Here is a 17,501-nt window from a genome sequence, read left to right as displayed (position 1 = left end):
GTAACAAAATTCACTAAATCATTCTCAACTTTGTGGTTTCATTATGCTGTAGCCAAGGGGCAATGATGTTAGCCATTTACTGAATTCTAATTTAATTTTGTGACTAAAAGTAAATGAATACCCTCTCACATGCACATTAGCATCTTTGTATTGTTCGTTCAGGCTTTATGGAAAATTTTAAAATAAAAATGGATAATAAAACATTTACCCTTTTCGACCAATTCATGGCTTCCTTTGTGAGGAGAAGAGGTTTTAACTATAACAGGTCCTGGAGTGCTCCCATCAGACTGAGTAGTTTCATTGGAAGATTGTGAATACAGATAATCCTCGCCAAGGGAATGTCTGAGAAGCTCAACTTCAACAACCTGAAGATTACAGCAAACATGGAGGGGTATCAGAAACAGTTAGAAATCTGGGGGTCATATATTAAAGGAATAGCCACAGATAATATGGATTACTGATAAATTCAGCTCAGATTCAACCAGAATTATATAAAAAAAAAAAAAAAAAATGAAGGATCACAGTGCTCTATACATTAAAATATGCATAAATCAAAACAGTGCAAACAATGGATAGTCCATGCAAAAAATTTTTTATAAATAATAAAAGTGAAATAGTGATGAAGAAAACAAATTTGAAATTTACTTAGCACATTCATGAGAGTGTGAACAGTACCAGCAGCATAGTCAACCTACCTTTTGGTTATCATTTAGACGCTCACAGGTTTTTCACAATATATCAGATTCAAGCAGGTTGGGAGCCCATTGTCAACTGTTAATGTTACCATACATGCTGCAACTAACTTTATGGTGTTATAGAGGAGCTCCAGTCTGGACGAAAAAAAAAAACTATTGTAGCTGCTGACTTTTAATATAAAGAACACTTACCTGTCCAGGGATCCAGCGATATCGGCACCCCGAGCCGATGCTTCACTAAGGGAAACTGTCGGTGAAGGCTTCAGGCGCTGTGCTTTCTGAATGGTTCCGCCGTCTTCTGGGACCTGTGTGTGTCCCAGAAGGCATTGGGGGGAAAGGAGGAAGGGCAGGAAATACTCGGAGATCGCCGCTGCGATCTTAACTGGAAATGGGAGCGGGAACCTGTCAAAATCAGGTACCTGCTCTCCCCTACCCCGAAAAAGTGGCAAATGTGGCATGGGGGGGGGGTGGGGGGAGTTATTTAAGGTGTCAACAAGTGGAGCTTCCCCTTTTGGGGGGAACTCTGCTTTAACTTTTTACTTAGAAAAAAGATCAACCCCCTTTATGAATAGAAAAGAGGAATATACTATACGTTACTAAACACCCTCCCCCACAAACACACACTTTTTGACCCTTTTTTCCCCCCCACGGAGGGACAAATCATTGGTCTGTCTACTACATGGATGAGATAAAAATTATAAGCACACCAACCTAGTCTCTCTTTTAGACTCCTTTGCTTCCCTCTCTGGACTAAGAGTTAACCCATCTAAATCCAAGGCATTGTCGGTCAATCTCTCTCCTCCAGTGCTGAGGGACTTGAAATGAGCCTTCCCATTTCACTGGCCTTCTTCCTTGCCCTAACTGGGCAATTCCTCCTACGCAGGACTGTATCAGGCCAACTTTCCACCCTAACTCAAAAAAATTGTCCAAATATGTTAAACCTGCTGGGACCCACTTACCTTTATCTTGGTTCGGTAGCATAACTGCAGTTCGCATGTCTTACCTTCCGAAACGACTTTATTTTTTTGAGATTTGCCCATTCAAGTGCCTTCACATATTTTACGAATAAATCAACGTAAGCCTTTACACTTTATTTGGGGATCCACCCGTCCTCGAATTAGTAAACAAATCTTGTATGCCAAGAGGATTAATGGCGGCTTCTCGGCTCCTAATCTACAGGCCTATTATACCGCTGAGAGCATAGCACCACTGTCTCATCTTCATGAAATACATCAACTACCGCTATGGGCCACAATCGATCATGTCGATTCCAATCCCATCCCGAAGTCCTCCCTACCCTGGCTCCCTCCAGCTTATCGCCCTGCAGCTGGGCCATGTTTAGCACACTCCTTGAGATTATTGAATTCAGTTAAATATTCCGCAGGTCTGATCTCCCCCCCATCTCCCTCTTAAGACTTCTTTATTGCCCATTATTCCCCCCAGGTTGCGACAATCCGGCCCAATTTTCCTGGTGGACCGCAAATGGTTTCACAGATATCCATTCCGTTTACTCCTACCAGGAGTCTAACTTTTGATGCCCTATGCTCCTCTCACAATATCCCTTTGCGACAACATTATAGCCATCTTCAACTCAGACATTTTCTACAGCAACTTATTAAATCTTGCCCTACTCCATATACTTGGACTCCTTTTGAGAGCCTATGCAGGGCTAGACCCCACTCCCCGGGCATTAAATCCCAGGTATATTCCTCTATAATTTTGGCAAGAAAACCCGTTGAGGTCGCATCAACTCCAATGAGGAAAAGAACTAGGGAGGCAGTTAGACCCAGAGGATTGGCAAATAATGACCATAGCTCTTTCAAAGAGTTCCCAAAACATCCTTATCTTGGAGAATGCCTATACAGTATTGTCTAGGTGGTACTACACGCCAGCTAGATTGACCCGATTTATCCCAACCTACTCTCTTCTCTGCTTTCGGGGGTGATCACAAGAAGGAACAATGGCACATATTTAGTGGTCTTGACCAAGGGCATGCAGGATATTGGTGAGAATCTATACCCTTCTTCACAATCTATTATATGTTAAACTCAAAAGGGATCCCTATGACGCCCTACAAGGCAAGCCAATTGTTGAACTACTTCGCCCGGAAAGGCAACTGGTCCAACATCTGTTTGCTTGCGACTAAATTAATGATTGCCAAAGCATGGAAGACTCCTTTGCTTAGCCTTGAAGCTGTCAAAACCGCATGAACGAAATGGTAAATGAGAAACTAAGGGCCATTCTCTCAGATACACATGATAAATTTCTCAGAATTTGGCAACCATGGATTACATGTTCTCAGCCCTCCCGTTTCTCTCAATTTAACGTTTCCCCACACATTCCCCGTGGACTCTTCTCTCTCCTCTTGCTTTTCTTTTTGGCCTTTTCTCCTTTCAGGATTCTTCTCTTTCTCCTTTTCCTTTCTGTTCAATATGCTTTATGCATAAACTTATTAAAGATATCGGGCCGACAGGTATTGCCCTGGTCCGGATGGTTATTTTGATAATATTGCTCTTTATGTTATCTTTTAATCCCCCCCCCCTTTTTTGTTCTACCCTCTCCAACTGGGAGACATTAGACTATGCATGTCAGATATCTCAGATTCAATATTTGGTCATTTAGGTCTCTAGGCATGCTATGACCCTCAGGATACCCCGAAAGGCTGCTTTTAGACTCTCCCTTACATTCTTAATCACCTGGGCAAGGTTATTGTCTATGTTCTCTCTTTTTTAATATTATTTGTCCTTGTTTTTCTTTTGTTAATTTTTTGACCTCATGTCTGTTTACTATAAGCTGTAACCATCCCATTGCTGTCCGTATATGTTGGATTGTCTACTAATTAAACTTTTGTAAAAGAAAAAAAGCCTAACGCCAAAATTTGCCACCTTGTATGGAGGAAGAGAATGAGCTGTCACTGAGACCTGGTGTAAAATGAGGGTGTGTAATCAATGGCATCATTCTTGGAAGGGGACACGTCAGATAAGACTGAGCCTGTTTTACCCACATGTAACTCCAATAGTCGGGTTCTTGGGTGTTAGCATGGGAGTATCCAACTGTAGTCAAGGCGAACCCAGGATGCAGTCTGAAAAGAACTGTTCCAACAGGACTCCTTATCTAAATGGATATTTTTATGCGGAATGCAGTATCACTTTTTATACGACAGCCTTTGATTTTTTTTTTATGTTTTAGTTTGACACATAATAAAAGAGACATGATTTTATGAAGTAACATGGTGGGGAGAGGGGAGGGGGAAATTTTGGGACTTTAAATGAGGTCATAGCCTCCATCCCTATCAGATATGAGCCACAAAATTAAAAACAAGAGCTAAGCGGGACTTTAAATGAAGTACGGGGTCTTTTATTGAAAAAAAAGGGCGTCTTTTACACTTGAGCAATTTTTTGTTTGAATTTTATTTCCATATTGTTTCAAGTATCATTTTTTTTTATCTATAGCAGCTCCTACTGTTTTTTCTAAATTTTAAAAAATTTTTTTGCATACTATATTTTTTATATTATTTTTTCCATTTTTTTTTTTTTTGGAATTTATCTATCAATCAATTGAACATATGGGCTGTTTTTGCTGGGTATGTTGCAGTCATTTTTCCGGGGTTGCAATGCGCTCAGCTCCCTCCCTACCTCCCTTTGTGGATCACAGGGGGTGGTGGGGTTCGATCTCAGCGCATCGGCGCCATGCATAAATGGGCCCCTCGAGTGGTGTCAATAGACTGCAAGGTGGGAGTCTATTGTTTGTTTTTGTGTGTTTTTTTTTTTTTTTGTCTTTCCACCTGATGCTGCAGCTAAGATGGAGGGGCACCCACTGAGGTATGGATTATCCTCAGCTGTGAGTGTTCCCTCATCTTCTCACAGCTGCAAAAGACATCATGCATGACGCTGGCGGGGATCCGCCCAGGGCCTGGGGTATATGAGCTGGGACAGACAGACAGTTCACTCCTCCACTGTGCTCCACTAGGAAGAGATCACTCCTTAACTCTACATATGGGTAATAGAGTTTTATTCATGTAATTATTTATTTATTTATTTTTTTGCTTTTGATTCGTTTTTCTTCTTTCCTTTTTGCACACACATTGTTTCATTCAGAGCACTGCACATACTTTTTTACACATTTGAATTGGATGATTTTGTATTTCCCCATCATCCATTCCCACTTATTTAACACACATTTAGCCTTCTCCTATTTTCCAATCATTTATGTATATTTCATTCACATACACTTTTCAGTAATTAGTTATATTCATTCAACACGTTCAATCCACACTCAGTGTCCTGCTTTAGTTTTTTTTTTTTTGTTTTTTTTATTTATTTATTTTTTTTTTTTGTGACCCATTACACTTTTCCTTTTTTTTCTCTTTCGCAGATTTGGGTAACACACATATACATTTAGCACCTAGTGGACCTGTGTTGAGGATGTCTGTTTCGGTTCCCCCTGGCCTGCCCCCTGACATTGTTGGGGGATGGTCTGAACCCTGCCTCAACCCCGGATTAGACGGTTTTATCTCAGCTCTAGCAGTTCCCATTGCTGGAAGTTCTGCCCAATTTTTGGGCTATTTTGTAAGTCACTTTATCAATTAAGTGGCAACCTCCCCATGCTCCATTATTGCAAATACTAATTTACTATTACTTTGTATTTTCAGACCAATCACGAGCTTGCTCCTGACGAGCGGTAGTAAGCCGCGAAACGCGTAGAGCTAACAATTGCCGTGTATTTTGGTACCCCAATTTCAATTAGCATCAATTTTTGAAACATTGCATCAATTATGTTTTTCTTATTAATTTATTGCAACAACCAATAAGTCATAGGTTCAAAGTTGTTGCCTACATTGCATTATTTGTTTAACTTATTATTATATTTGATTGTTATATGTTTATAATGGAGGTGCGCTTTTATAACCTATTCTGTATTGGTCAATAAGATTGTATAAAGCAAAATGCTAATGTTAATAATGTGTTTGTCTGCGCACATCTCCAATATACATGTAATCATGTCTTACTATAAAAACAAATAATAAAATTTTTCCCTTTTTTTTTAATAAAAGACCCCGTACTTCATTTAAAGTCCCGCTTAGCTCTTGTCATACATGATTTTATGAACAAAATTGTAACACGTTACCTATAAAGCCCCATGAGAACGGAGTTGCTTTTTCAAAACAGTTACCAGAGTAACATTCAGGAATAACCCTTTTGTAATGAATTCTGGACTAAGAGGTCCTGCGTGGCCTTCAAACATTGCACTGATGCTGTTTGTGGGGTGATCTCTTCATTAAAAGTTAAAATCAATAATTACAGACCCATGGTGTACTAGCGATATACGATCTTATTTAATTCACGTTTGAGGTTACCGCCAGAGGGGTTAAGGGTTGCAAAGCAAGATTTTCTGTATTAATTATTCAAATATTCAATAACACATTAGGAAGTCTGGAATCCAATAATACTCAAAATAAAAAGTTAAAGCTCAACTGAAGTCTTGCTTCTTATTTATTTTTTTCAATTCTGTGTTTGTGATTAAAACTGTAAGGCCGCGTACACACAGGCGGGCTGTTCGTCCAACTTTGTCCGCTGAACAGTGTTTCAGCGGACAGTCCGCTCGTGTGTGGGCTTCAGCGGACAGTTTCAGCGGACAGTCTGACGAACAAAGTTTTTCGGAATTTCCGTAAGACTGTCCGCTGAAACTTGTTTGAGCGAACAGTCCGCTCGTGTGTAGGCTTGTTCGGCAAACTAAGTCTCGCGCATGCTCAGAAAGAATTTACACGGCGAAGGTTGCATTGCAGTGTATCGGACGCCGAATTTCTCGTCCCGTCGTACGTGCCGTTCACGTCATCGCGCAAGTTTTCAGCAGACTGTTGGTTCGTCGTGTGTGGTCAAGTCCGCTCATGCAAATTTTGAACGGAGTGTTTGTCAAACTGTTTGACGAACCTAGTTGGGCGGACAGTCCGCCCGTGTGTACGCGGCCTCAGAAGCCGTCTTGTGTAGGCAGCAAAAATGTAGAACTGTTTCCACATAAAGCATAGTGCTCTAGCTCTCCAGAAATCTGACACAACACCTACACAGTGTTTGGTCAAGAACACTTTTGCTCCCCAAACAGTGTTGTTGATTGGAGCACTATGAACTCTATTTTTGTGACTGCTCAGGAACCAGACTGATGCAGCATTTCAGACCTGCAGCTAGCTTCAGGCACAGGGCAGCTCCTTACAGCTACCATCATGACCATATAAAAAACAAAAAAAGCTATTTTAATTGTCACAAACTCCAAGAAACAAAAAAAAAAAAAAAAAATATCCCACCTATCACACACATACAAACAGAGCACTAATGAGGACATGGAATCCATTGTGCCCAAATGACATTAAACTTGCTTATTAAGTTTCTTAAAATATATTTTTTTCCAAAAGAAATAAGCCTATTGAGATCAAAAATCCAATCAGAGTGGGAGGATACAGAGATCCACCTAAGGGCAATTTGTCTGCGTACCACAAAGAGCGCGCCAAATAGTATTAGAAATAGTAGGGGTATAAATAGTGGGATCAAGGTAGCCCAATAGGCATAGAAGTGGTTGAACTGGAATATTTAAAATCAAAAAGCCCATTAAGTGTGCCAACCACCTCCTTCCAGTATCTCTGGAGTTTGGGACATCTCCACAATAAATGTACGAGTACCAGAATTGCCACATCTGGCACATGCTGGATCTGATCTGAGGCCTATAGTATACAAAAATTCCAGGGTTCTGTATACCCTGTGTAAAATAAAATTCTAAGTCAATCTAGGAGATGGAGAGAGAGAGCTGATAGGAAGAGACCAAGGAATCTCTTCTAAACCTGCTCAGAGACAGAGCCGCTGTCTCTTTCCCATCCCACCCTGGAACGAATAGGAAACCTTGTTAAAAACATTTTCCAAAAGGATCATATACGTTACAGAAATAAGTCCCTTGGATGACTTTTTGTGTTTTTGTTTCTTGGAGTTTTGTGCAATTTGTTTACACTGCAATGTTTTGTGACACAATAGGAAAAATGTAACTAAATAAAATCTGATTAAAAAAAAGCTATTTTCTTGTCTTATTACAGTGTCTGACTGCAAAATATAAATGAAAAGCAAGACTTCAGTTGGGCTTTAAAGGGGACGTTCACCTTTGGAAACATGTTACATGTTTCACCTGTTTTTAGGGAGGAACATGTAACGTGTTCTCGATGCTGCAGCTGCTGCCCTGTGGCCAGCAGTATGGGGAGAAGTTCCCCGTGGTAGCGGTCACTTTTTGAAATCAGCACAGCCATGTGGAGCTCCACCCACACGACCGCATCATTCATTCACACAGCTTCGTAGGTGAATGAACTACAAGCCCCAACATGCTTTGCGACTGTCGGCTTGTAGTTCTCAAACTACAATGGAGCTGTGGAGCTAAGTGGTAGTTCATTGATTCTTCCTGTCAGATTGTAACTGCTTGCCTGTACGAGATGAACAAGCACACAGATACACTCATAGATCTGCAGGAGACCTGCAGGGCACCAGCAATTTGCTGATCGATGGTGCAATGCTTCACAGTAAAAAATAAATAATAAATGCACATTTTTTACAATGCGAACAAAAATTTTAAAAATAAAATAAATAAATGTGCATTTATTGTTTTCTTTCAAAAAAGTGAACTTATCCTTTAAAGTGGAGCTCAACCCAAAAGGAGAAGCTACACTTGTTCACACCCTCCCTCTCTCTCTTCTCTGCCACATTTGGGGGGGGGGGGGGGGGGGGGCAGATACCTGTCAAAACCAGGTACCCGCTCTCACTCCTGGCTAAGATTGCTGATCAATTGCGGCAATCTACGAAATATCCTGCCCCTCTCCCATCCCCCCCCCCCCTCCCTGCTGCCTTCTGGAAGACATACAGGTCCCAGAAGACAGAGGGACCATTCAAAAAGTGCAGCGTGACTCGTGCATGTGCAGTAGGAAACAGGCTGTGAAGGCTAGGGGTGCAGACATAGCGGGATACCTGGAGGGGTAAGTGTCCATATCCCATTGCCTACCTTCGGCGTGTTAAGAACATTTAATAAATCTCTTCCTCTGTACTTAAGGCTTGTCTTGTAAGTCTTGGAGACTGCCTGCAGTTTCTTATCTCCCCTGCTCCTTCACTTGCACAGCTCCATGAACAGCTCCATAAGACCCAGTGTGTGCAGAAAGAGGAGCTGCTGATGCTATGATTAGAAGAAAGGAGATAACAGTGCCATTCTGAGTGCAGTATGTAATAAGAAAACTATTTAAGGAGTTCAAATAAACTCACATGTAGGCAGTATATTACAGGCATGTATAAGATCCTTTTGCACCCACCAAGACATACCTGACGAAGGAGCACGTACGCTCCAAATGCGAGCTGCTCAAACTACGACCCCCTGTCCATCAATGCTGACATCATCCAGCCTCGGAGATGCAGAAACCGCCGGAGTGGCCGGGGACTGACACACCAGCGCTGCCCAGCTGGACCTCAAGGGAGCAAAAGGATCTTATACACGCCTATTAAATACTGCCTACATGTGAGTTTATTTGAACTCATTAAATCGTTTTTCATTATATACTGCACTCAGAATGGCACTGCTCTCTCCTTTCTTATGAAACACAGAGCCTCTTCTACTCTCTTGAGCTGGCTGCCTTTCCTGACACAGACTAGATCCTTATCAGGTCTGGTCCTGGAACCATATGGACTCTGCTTTAAAGCATATTCTTGGATGTTTTAGACTGTCCCAATTTCCACTAGTTGCCTATTTAAGCACCTCATTTGTCTTACAATGATCTCTGTGACAGCCAATCACAGTGACCAGTGTGTATATTTTAGCAAAAGTAACAGTAGCTGCCTTATCTCCTCAGTTCCCCAACAGACAGTGATTTGTGAGACAAGAGGGCTGCAGCTAACACAGATAAGGGTTTATTGTGCACAGGGAATTGTAACCCTTAACATCTATACATGCCCTTATTTAACCTTCATTTTACCATTTAACCCATTCATTTCAGTAAATCACCCTGTATAAGCCCAGTTTAACAGTTTCAAAAGAAACCTTTTTTTTGTAAATAACCTTAACATGCTTTGTACCAAAAATTTAATTTTAGTGTGCAGTAAATAAAAAAAGCAGTAGAATAAAATATATATGTTTTCCCTATAGTAACGGTACTTGTGTTAAAAATATTGCTGAAACTTTTCCCTTAAAATGCAAATAAATTCATAAAATTCCCAGAAGACCTTAAGATCACAAGAAAGCCCTGTTTGTCCCCCAAAAAATGATATATGTATCGATTCTGTATTATAAGTAATTACAAAGTTATAGCCTCATGAATAGACATAGCTGAAATGTGAAAAAAATGGCCTGGTCCATAAGAGGTAAACAGGTGTGAAGTGGTTCAATTAAAGTTATTGTAAAGGCTTTTTTTTTCCTATAAAAATAACAAACATGTTATACTTACCTGCTCTATTGCAGTGTATTTGCACAGAGCAGCCCGGATCCTCCTCTTCTCGGATAGTAGCTTGCTATGGGGGCACCCGAGCTGAGTCACAGCTCCCTGTGTACATTCAGACACGGACCCCCGGCCCGGCCCCCCCCCGGAAGGGCTAGCAGACGCCAATGGCGTCGCTGCTGTGTCTCTGTCAATCAGGAAGGAGAATCTTGGATGGCTGAGACACTTGTGGACATCGCTGGAAAGAGAAGGACCTCAGGTAAGTATTACTGGGGGCTGATGCACACAGAAGGCTTTTTATCTTAATACATAGAATGCATTAAGATTTAAAAAAACTTTCTGCCTTCACAACTCCTTTAAAAGTCAGCAGCTACAGTATTTGTAGCTGCGGATTTAAAAAAATTGAAAGGCTGGAACTCCGCTATTATGAACTGGGCAAAGAAAAAAAAAGCTTACCGTTTCTGCTCCTAGTGTCTGCAATCCAGTGTAAGTTTTGTCCAGCTACAGGAGTGCAACAAAAAAAAAAAATAATAAATTTGCATTAACAAGTTTACAAAATATTTAGCTGATATCATGTTAAATGTATCTCATACTTGATGCTGTTTAAAAAGAATCTCTAAAATAGAAAAATAAATCAACTATTTGAATAAATAAAAAATACTGCAAGCCAAAACTGAGTCAATCACTCATCTGCTTTTCAAAAAAAAACAAAAAAAAAAAAACTCGGGGGCCTTGGAGCAGAGCTATCCACATGTAATCCCATTTCCACTCTGTTTGCTGCTACATAGACTCAATCTCTGGGCTGCTATTAAAGTGGAAAATCCCTTTAAACAGATCATTTTTGTGTTGTAACTACATATACTGAGAGACCCTGATCCTCAACGTCCTGTTCAGTCTTTATGAAAGGCAAATTACACAGTGCTGTACCGGTCACAGCAAGTCTGATGATATAACACACTATTGCACTTTTGTTAGCTGGCAAATGTATTGTGCACTATAGCAGCCTCTCTCTGGTTGCAGCGGAGTCCTTTTAAAGTGCACACTACTACAAAATGAACATGCTGTAACTTGCCAAAAGGGAATCCATCAGCCAATTTTTTCAAGTCTGAGCGTTTAGCCTTTGTTCACTCACATTCTGTCTTTTGTCGACATCAAAAACAAATGGGCACATTCGAGAATCTGGTTCATAGTACCACATGCCCCTGTTTCTCAGTGAATTTAATCAAGATCATGATAAGTATGAGTACTGGAGGTGTATTTCAATAGCCAACATACTTGTTCCATATCTGTACCTTCAAGTTATGTATGATATCTATCCGCTTGTTCTGACTGTCCTTAAAGTGGATCTGCACTCTCACAGGAAATTCACCCCATCCTCTGCGTGTTAAATGGAAAGGAGGCTCTCTAGAAACAAACGAAACAAACGCGAATCAGTCACTCTCCTCAAAAATAAAATAGAAAAATACTAATTTATCCTCCCCTCCAAATGAATACATCCCCTCTCCCCACGAATCCACCGTTTGATTTATTTTGCCCAAATTGGAACAAAATTCTGAATTTCTTAAGCAAATATGGGTTCGAATACTAGATATACATTTGCCCAATAGAGAGCTAGAGATTCCCATCAACTTTCTACAAGTTTTTGAGCGATCATCTGTTGGAAGCTAAGAAAGAGTCACAGCATCGGTTAATTCTATTGTGTTCACTGAACCGTTTGATTGTTATTTTACTTTGGATGCGTTTGCGGCTGCGTCTGCATTTCCATTATCTAATCTTATGTGAATAGATGTACGACTGTCTATGTATTGGCTTTACTATAAACGAAACAAAATTGTTTTAAAAAAAACAAAAAGAAAAATACTAACAAAAAAGAATTACTGCGACCTCAACCAATGGTGTCCATTTAAAAAAAAATATTTATTAGTAAATATATATATATATATATATATATATATATATATATATATATATATATATATATATATATATATATATATATATATATACATACATATACACACACACACACATACACACACACACACACACACACACACCTCTCAGAATGTTACTATATTGATTTTAGAAATAAATTGCAAAAAATAAAAACACTAACTAAGCAATTTTTTTTTCTGAAACTGACTGCCTGTATTAAAAAAAAAATATAGCTCCAAGCAGGGTTGCACTGATACCAGTATCAGTGCAGATACTAAGCATTTGCATGAGCACTGCAAAGAATCGCATGCGAATTGAACAGAAAAGCGCTGCGATTCCTGTACCAATCACATGCGCTTTCCCCCAACTCTCCTGTGTGAACCCAAGCTTGTCATAGTGACTTCAGCCTGGGTTCACACAGGAGCGGTGCAGGAAACCACATGTGATTTGGACAGGAATCGCACCGCATTCCTGTTCAAATTGCATGCACTTCTTTGCAGTGCAATTTGAGCCCATTCATTTTGTATGGTCCCAAATCACACGGCAAAGTTATCAGTACTTGGTATAAGCAAGTATTTGCCCAAAAATATCAGTTCTTATCTGTAAAAAAACAAAAAAAAAAAAACAAACACAGTATTGGTGCAACCCTAGTTTCAGGACAAACTTCCCTTGTATGCATACAGCGAACAGATAGATAACAGTCATGCTGGAGCTTACCTGACTTCTACAAGATCATTAGGCTTGTAGCTTGGGTGCAGGAAGAACCAAACCTTTTTCACAAAGTGATGAATGCTTGGCTCCTTTCTAGAGCCACGTACATAGACCATCCATTTATGTGTAGACTGATCATTCTCTTCTCGTTTGTCAGGAGGAATGTACCTTAAATCAGAAAGAAAAACAAATAAATAAAATTTACATATATTAAAGCGATTTTAAAGTCTCACTTTAAAATAAAAAATAAAACATGTTTTACTTACCTCCTCTGTGCACTTGGTTTTGCACAGAGCAGCCTGGATTCTCCTTTTCTTGGGTCCTTCTTTGCTGCTCCTGGAACCTCCCTCCTGACGAGTGCTCCCATAGACCAGCATTTCATTGGCCCCCACCCACTCTCTCCCCTGATTGGCTAACTGACTGACAGCTGTGGGAGTCAATGGCGCCGCGGCTGTCCCCCAACCAATCAGGAAGAGAGTCCGGGACGGCCAAGGGAATCGTGGACATTGCTGGACAGAGAAGTGGCTCACGGTAAGTGTTGGGGGGGGGGGGGGTCTGCTACACACAGAAGGCTTTTTATCTTAATGCATAGTATGCATTAAGACCAGGCCATCAGAGTACCTGTCACCAGGCCATCAGAGTACACCAGTACCTGTCACCAGGCCAACAGAGTACCCCAGTACCTGTCACCAGGCCATCAGAGTACCCCAGTACCTGTCACCAGGCCATCAGAGTACCCAAATATCTGTCACCAGGCCAGAGTATCCGAGTAACTATCTACATTGCTTTTTACATAGCAAGGTTATAAAGTACACATCCATGTCTTAAAAAACAAACACAAAGCCATCTGCAGATGACAGTAAATATACCTGGAGACGTTTCCAACAACCAAAGTTTTCTTCACAAAACGCCTGGAAGTGTCCACAGATCTTGTAAATCCAGCAGTCTGGTTGTCATTTTCTGTTGGCACGGAATCCTAAAAATACATTTCAAATGTATAGGTTTTGCAAACACAACAGCTTTAGAAGGAGGAGCTATTAAGATCACTAAACACAATCAGTTAACACGATAATCTGCTTTTCTTGCAATCAGAAGCCATCATGTCAGCCACCTCCACAGCATCACGCTTACTGACAGCACAGCTTAGGCAGAACACCCTCTCTGGTGGAGTTTTTTTTTTCCTGTCATTTAGAAAGGTTCAGCTATGACATGCAGCGCAGAAGGGCCCATAGGTTAGTAACTCAATAAGGATTTTAATAAATCTGGACACGGGATTGCCCCAAGTTCTGCTGACATTCTGTTATCCCTCTGATGTTGTTGAGTAATTTTTCATGCATTTTTCATTATTAAAATCAATAATGAGTCATTATACTATAGGTCCTTCTACTCTGCTTTTCTCTTTGTCATGAAATTGCAGCCCCCACTCTTCAAGCAGGCCGGCTGCATACATTTTCCAATTATTGTCACAGTCACTCTTGAATTGTATAAACAGGACTACCGCCATGTGATTTGCATGAGTGCAACCGTTATTTTCATACATTATTCTGTGTGATTAAATGTGCTTACATCATCACTTTAGTAGTGTGGCCACATTCAGCCCTGTATCCATTGAGACAAAGTTAAGTGCTGAGAGCTTTGTTGTTTTTTTTGTTCCTTGGTCAGCTATGACATGGTACTGAGAAAAGGTATCTACACACAGGAGCAAATGGCTGAATTTTTCTATACAGATGGGGCAGATTCTTAGATTCAGAGATTTCGTTATAGTATTGTATAAAATACTTGCAGAATTATGGATGGTTAGTTGCCAACAGCATCCAGATTTCAGTAGGCTAACATAAATATTAATAAAATTGTACAGTCAATTAGCTACTATTAGTTACTATTCATTCACTTGCCTGAATATCAGCTCTTATCCTCTTTTCCTTTCCTTACAACTGCTTGAAATCTTTTTCATGTTGTCCACTGAGGGACACAGGAAATCTCTGACCTTCAGGTTATACTGGTGCCTACAGGTGGATTGGGCACTGACAAACTAAAAACTGTAGGCCAGCCCAAGGTAACCCCCCATACTAACAACAGGTTGTAGTTTTAATGCAAAGCAGTACAGAGAGCATGATAAACACACAGGAGAAGTGGAACCTGTGTCACTATTTTTTGGAGAATACAAAAATCATATCTTCCTTGTCTGTTGAGGAAAACATCAAGTTTTTTACCTTCAGGATATCCAAACTGAGGGTGGACACCACAGAAAACAAATGCTGAAAAGGTACCCCCAAAAAAGCAGAGAACTGGGGACTAGCTGCACCCTTATGGAACCACTTGAAGGACCCTGGGCACAAAGCTGGTATCAGATGAGACCATAAAGTCCACCTGGTAGAACTGTGGACAGAAGATCTTGTAAATTTTGGGACAAAATGGAGTTGATGTCAAAAGGCCCAAGAAGCACTCACAGATCTAGTAAAGTGTGCCTTGTCAGGAAAGGAGGAACCAGATCCCGGAGGCCATAAGCTTGAATGATGCTTTGAGACACCTAGAGATGGTAGCAGGTGAAGCCCAACCAACTCTTACTGGGACCATTCGGAATGACAAAGGAAATCAGTTCTGAAAGAACCATCTTGAAAATGGAAAGACATTTCCTTTTGGTAAACTGGATCTGGATAGAAGAAAGATGTCCTACTTAAAGTGAAAAGCAGAAATTACCTTAGGCAAGAAGTCTCTATGCAAAACCAGAAAAACTCCTTGCAGGATAAGGTCACCATCTCTTAGCTTTAGGCGCTGTAGGAATCAAAGACTTAGATGCCCGTCTCTCAAAATCTGGGTTTAACAGCCATGCAGTTACAGCCAGCATCCCTGAAGCAGGGTGGCAGTGCCTACAGAGTATCCAACAGGAATGTTACCAAATTGCTGTATCACATCTGCCTGAGCCAGTCTGGAAAAATGAGGCTTACTAGTATACTCCCCATCTTGGTCTTGGGAAGTATACAATGAAGAAGCTTGTGTACTAATCCCACAGAGACACTAGCATCCACTGCTTTCACTAGAGGATCCCTGTACCTGAAGACAAGCCGGTCCAGAATATTGTTAAACCTGAAAGCCAGGAAATCTACATCTGGCATTCCTCACCTGCGAAACAGGTCCTGAGACACCTCCAGGCATAGGGACCACACACCCCCAGGTCCAAGTGCTGTTGTTTGGCAAAGTCGTCCCGCCACTCGTCAATGCCTGTGATGCACATGGCAGGCAAGGCTTGAGCATATAGTTCTCCTCAATATAATGTTTGATCTACCACTCTGCTGTGGCAAGACCTCTGGTTCTTCCCTGATGGCTGATGTATGCCACCACTTCCGGCACTGTCCTGCTGAATCTGGATAACATGACCTTTCAGCAGGATAGTTCCGAGCTGCAGAGACAGCCAAGTCATTCCAGGATGTTGATCTAAAGACAAGACTTCCCTAATTATGAAGCTCTCTTCACTGACTGAATTTTAAGTACTCCTTCTCAGCCCTATAAGCTGGCATCCGAAGATGTTTCAGAAGATGGAAAATAAGGCCTTCACTGAATCCAGAGTTGGATTGCTTACCTACCATGCCAGGTAAAGCTTGGTCCTTGGTGCCAATGAACTGGTCCGTCCAGAGACTTGACTGTTTTCCCCCTAAATGACAGAATCTTGTATTATAGATGTCTGGAGAGAAACTGGGTAAATGGGCCTGCCTAGAATGAGGGGGGAGCCACCCCTGCCAGTAGAGGACAGTAATTATTGCTAGCGGCTATAGCAGCCACCAGAGATAATCATAAGTGAATCTGGTCGATCCACTTGGTACATTCAGCCTGCTCATTAACAGTTCGAATCTCGGCTGGTTCCTGCTGAACCAGCCGAGATTCAAACCGTATATGGCCCGCCTTAAGGTTCAGGATCCATCCAAACCGCTGTACTGTCTGGACAATCAAAGTCACATTAACTGATGGAGCCCAGTGTGACTGTTCCTTAAAGTGGTTGTAAACCCTGCATGCATAGTAGCCCATTATGCTTTACCTTTGCAGGGAGACAAAGAGAAAGTAAACACATCAGGGTTTACTACTTCTTTAACAGAAAGTCATGTAAGCGTCCCACAAGGAGGATGACATGAGAGCACAGTAGGGCTAACACTGGGGGCAGCACCTTGAACACCTGTGAAAATGAGAGACTAAAGGGAGAACAAACTTGTAGTGTCAGAGTCCACAGCAAAGCATAGGGTTGTGTAGTTAAATATTCTTGATGTTAAAAGAAGCCAGAATGTATCTCTGGTGAAGGGAGGTGAGGACAGACCTGGAGGATTTCATGCAGTGTTCTTGAGCTCAAATAACATTCAGAGCCTTGAGATCCAAGATGGGACGGATTTTCTCTTTGGGATTGGGACTTTGAATAGGTTGGAGAAAAAGCCTTGAAACCTGTCACAGGAACTGTGGGCATAACACCCTGGTTTAAAAGACTTGAAAGGGCTTGATGGAGATCTGCTAATCTGTGTGGAGTCAAAAGAAAATTTGGAGGTGGTAAATAGACATGTGCATTTGTTTCTGACTGAATGCATTTTTGTCTGAATTTCGGGTATTTTCGTTGAATGTGCAGAATCCGAAAAATCTGACAAACAAATGCCTTATTTTCATTTTCGTTGCAACAGTTCAATATAGATAGGAGATTCGACATGATGGTGACAATAGCAATATGTGTCCATCGAACC

The 17,501-nt window shown here is 41.1% G+C and overlaps 1 protein-coding gene across 7 annotated transcripts in view; it reads right to left on the bottom strand.

Annotated features, from left to right (window-relative positions):
- Nucleotides 1-17,501, bottom strand: part of YEATS2 (YEATS domain containing 2) — a 141,686-nt gene that overhangs the window by 96,819 nt on the left and 27,366 nt on the right. For all 7 annotated transcript variants that reach the window (XM_077488372.1, XM_077488376.1, XM_077488375.1 and 4 more), the window contains 5 exons: nt 13,653-13,759; nt 12,790-12,951; nt 11,430-11,541; nt 10,594-10,638; nt 209-365 (listed from right to left, as the gene is read on the bottom strand). In XM_077488372.1, the coding sequence (XP_077344498.1) occupies nt 209-365; nt 10,594-10,638; nt 11,430-11,541; nt 12,790-12,951; nt 13,653-13,759 (583 nt within the window). The remainder of the gene's footprint in view (nt 1-208; nt 366-10,593; nt 10,639-11,429; nt 11,542-12,789; nt 12,952-13,652; nt 13,760-17,501) is intronic.

The sequence above is a fragment of the Lithobates pipiens genome, unplaced genomic scaffold (assembly GCF_037356315.1).
Source record: "Lithobates pipiens isolate NorthernLeopardFrog02 unplaced genomic scaffold, aLitPip1_a1.2 Scaffold_18, whole genome shotgun sequence".
NCBI classification, from domain to species: Eukaryota; Metazoa; Chordata; class Amphibia; order Anura; family Ranidae; genus Lithobates; species Lithobates pipiens.
This window is presented reverse-complemented; position numbering and strand designations above follow the sequence as displayed.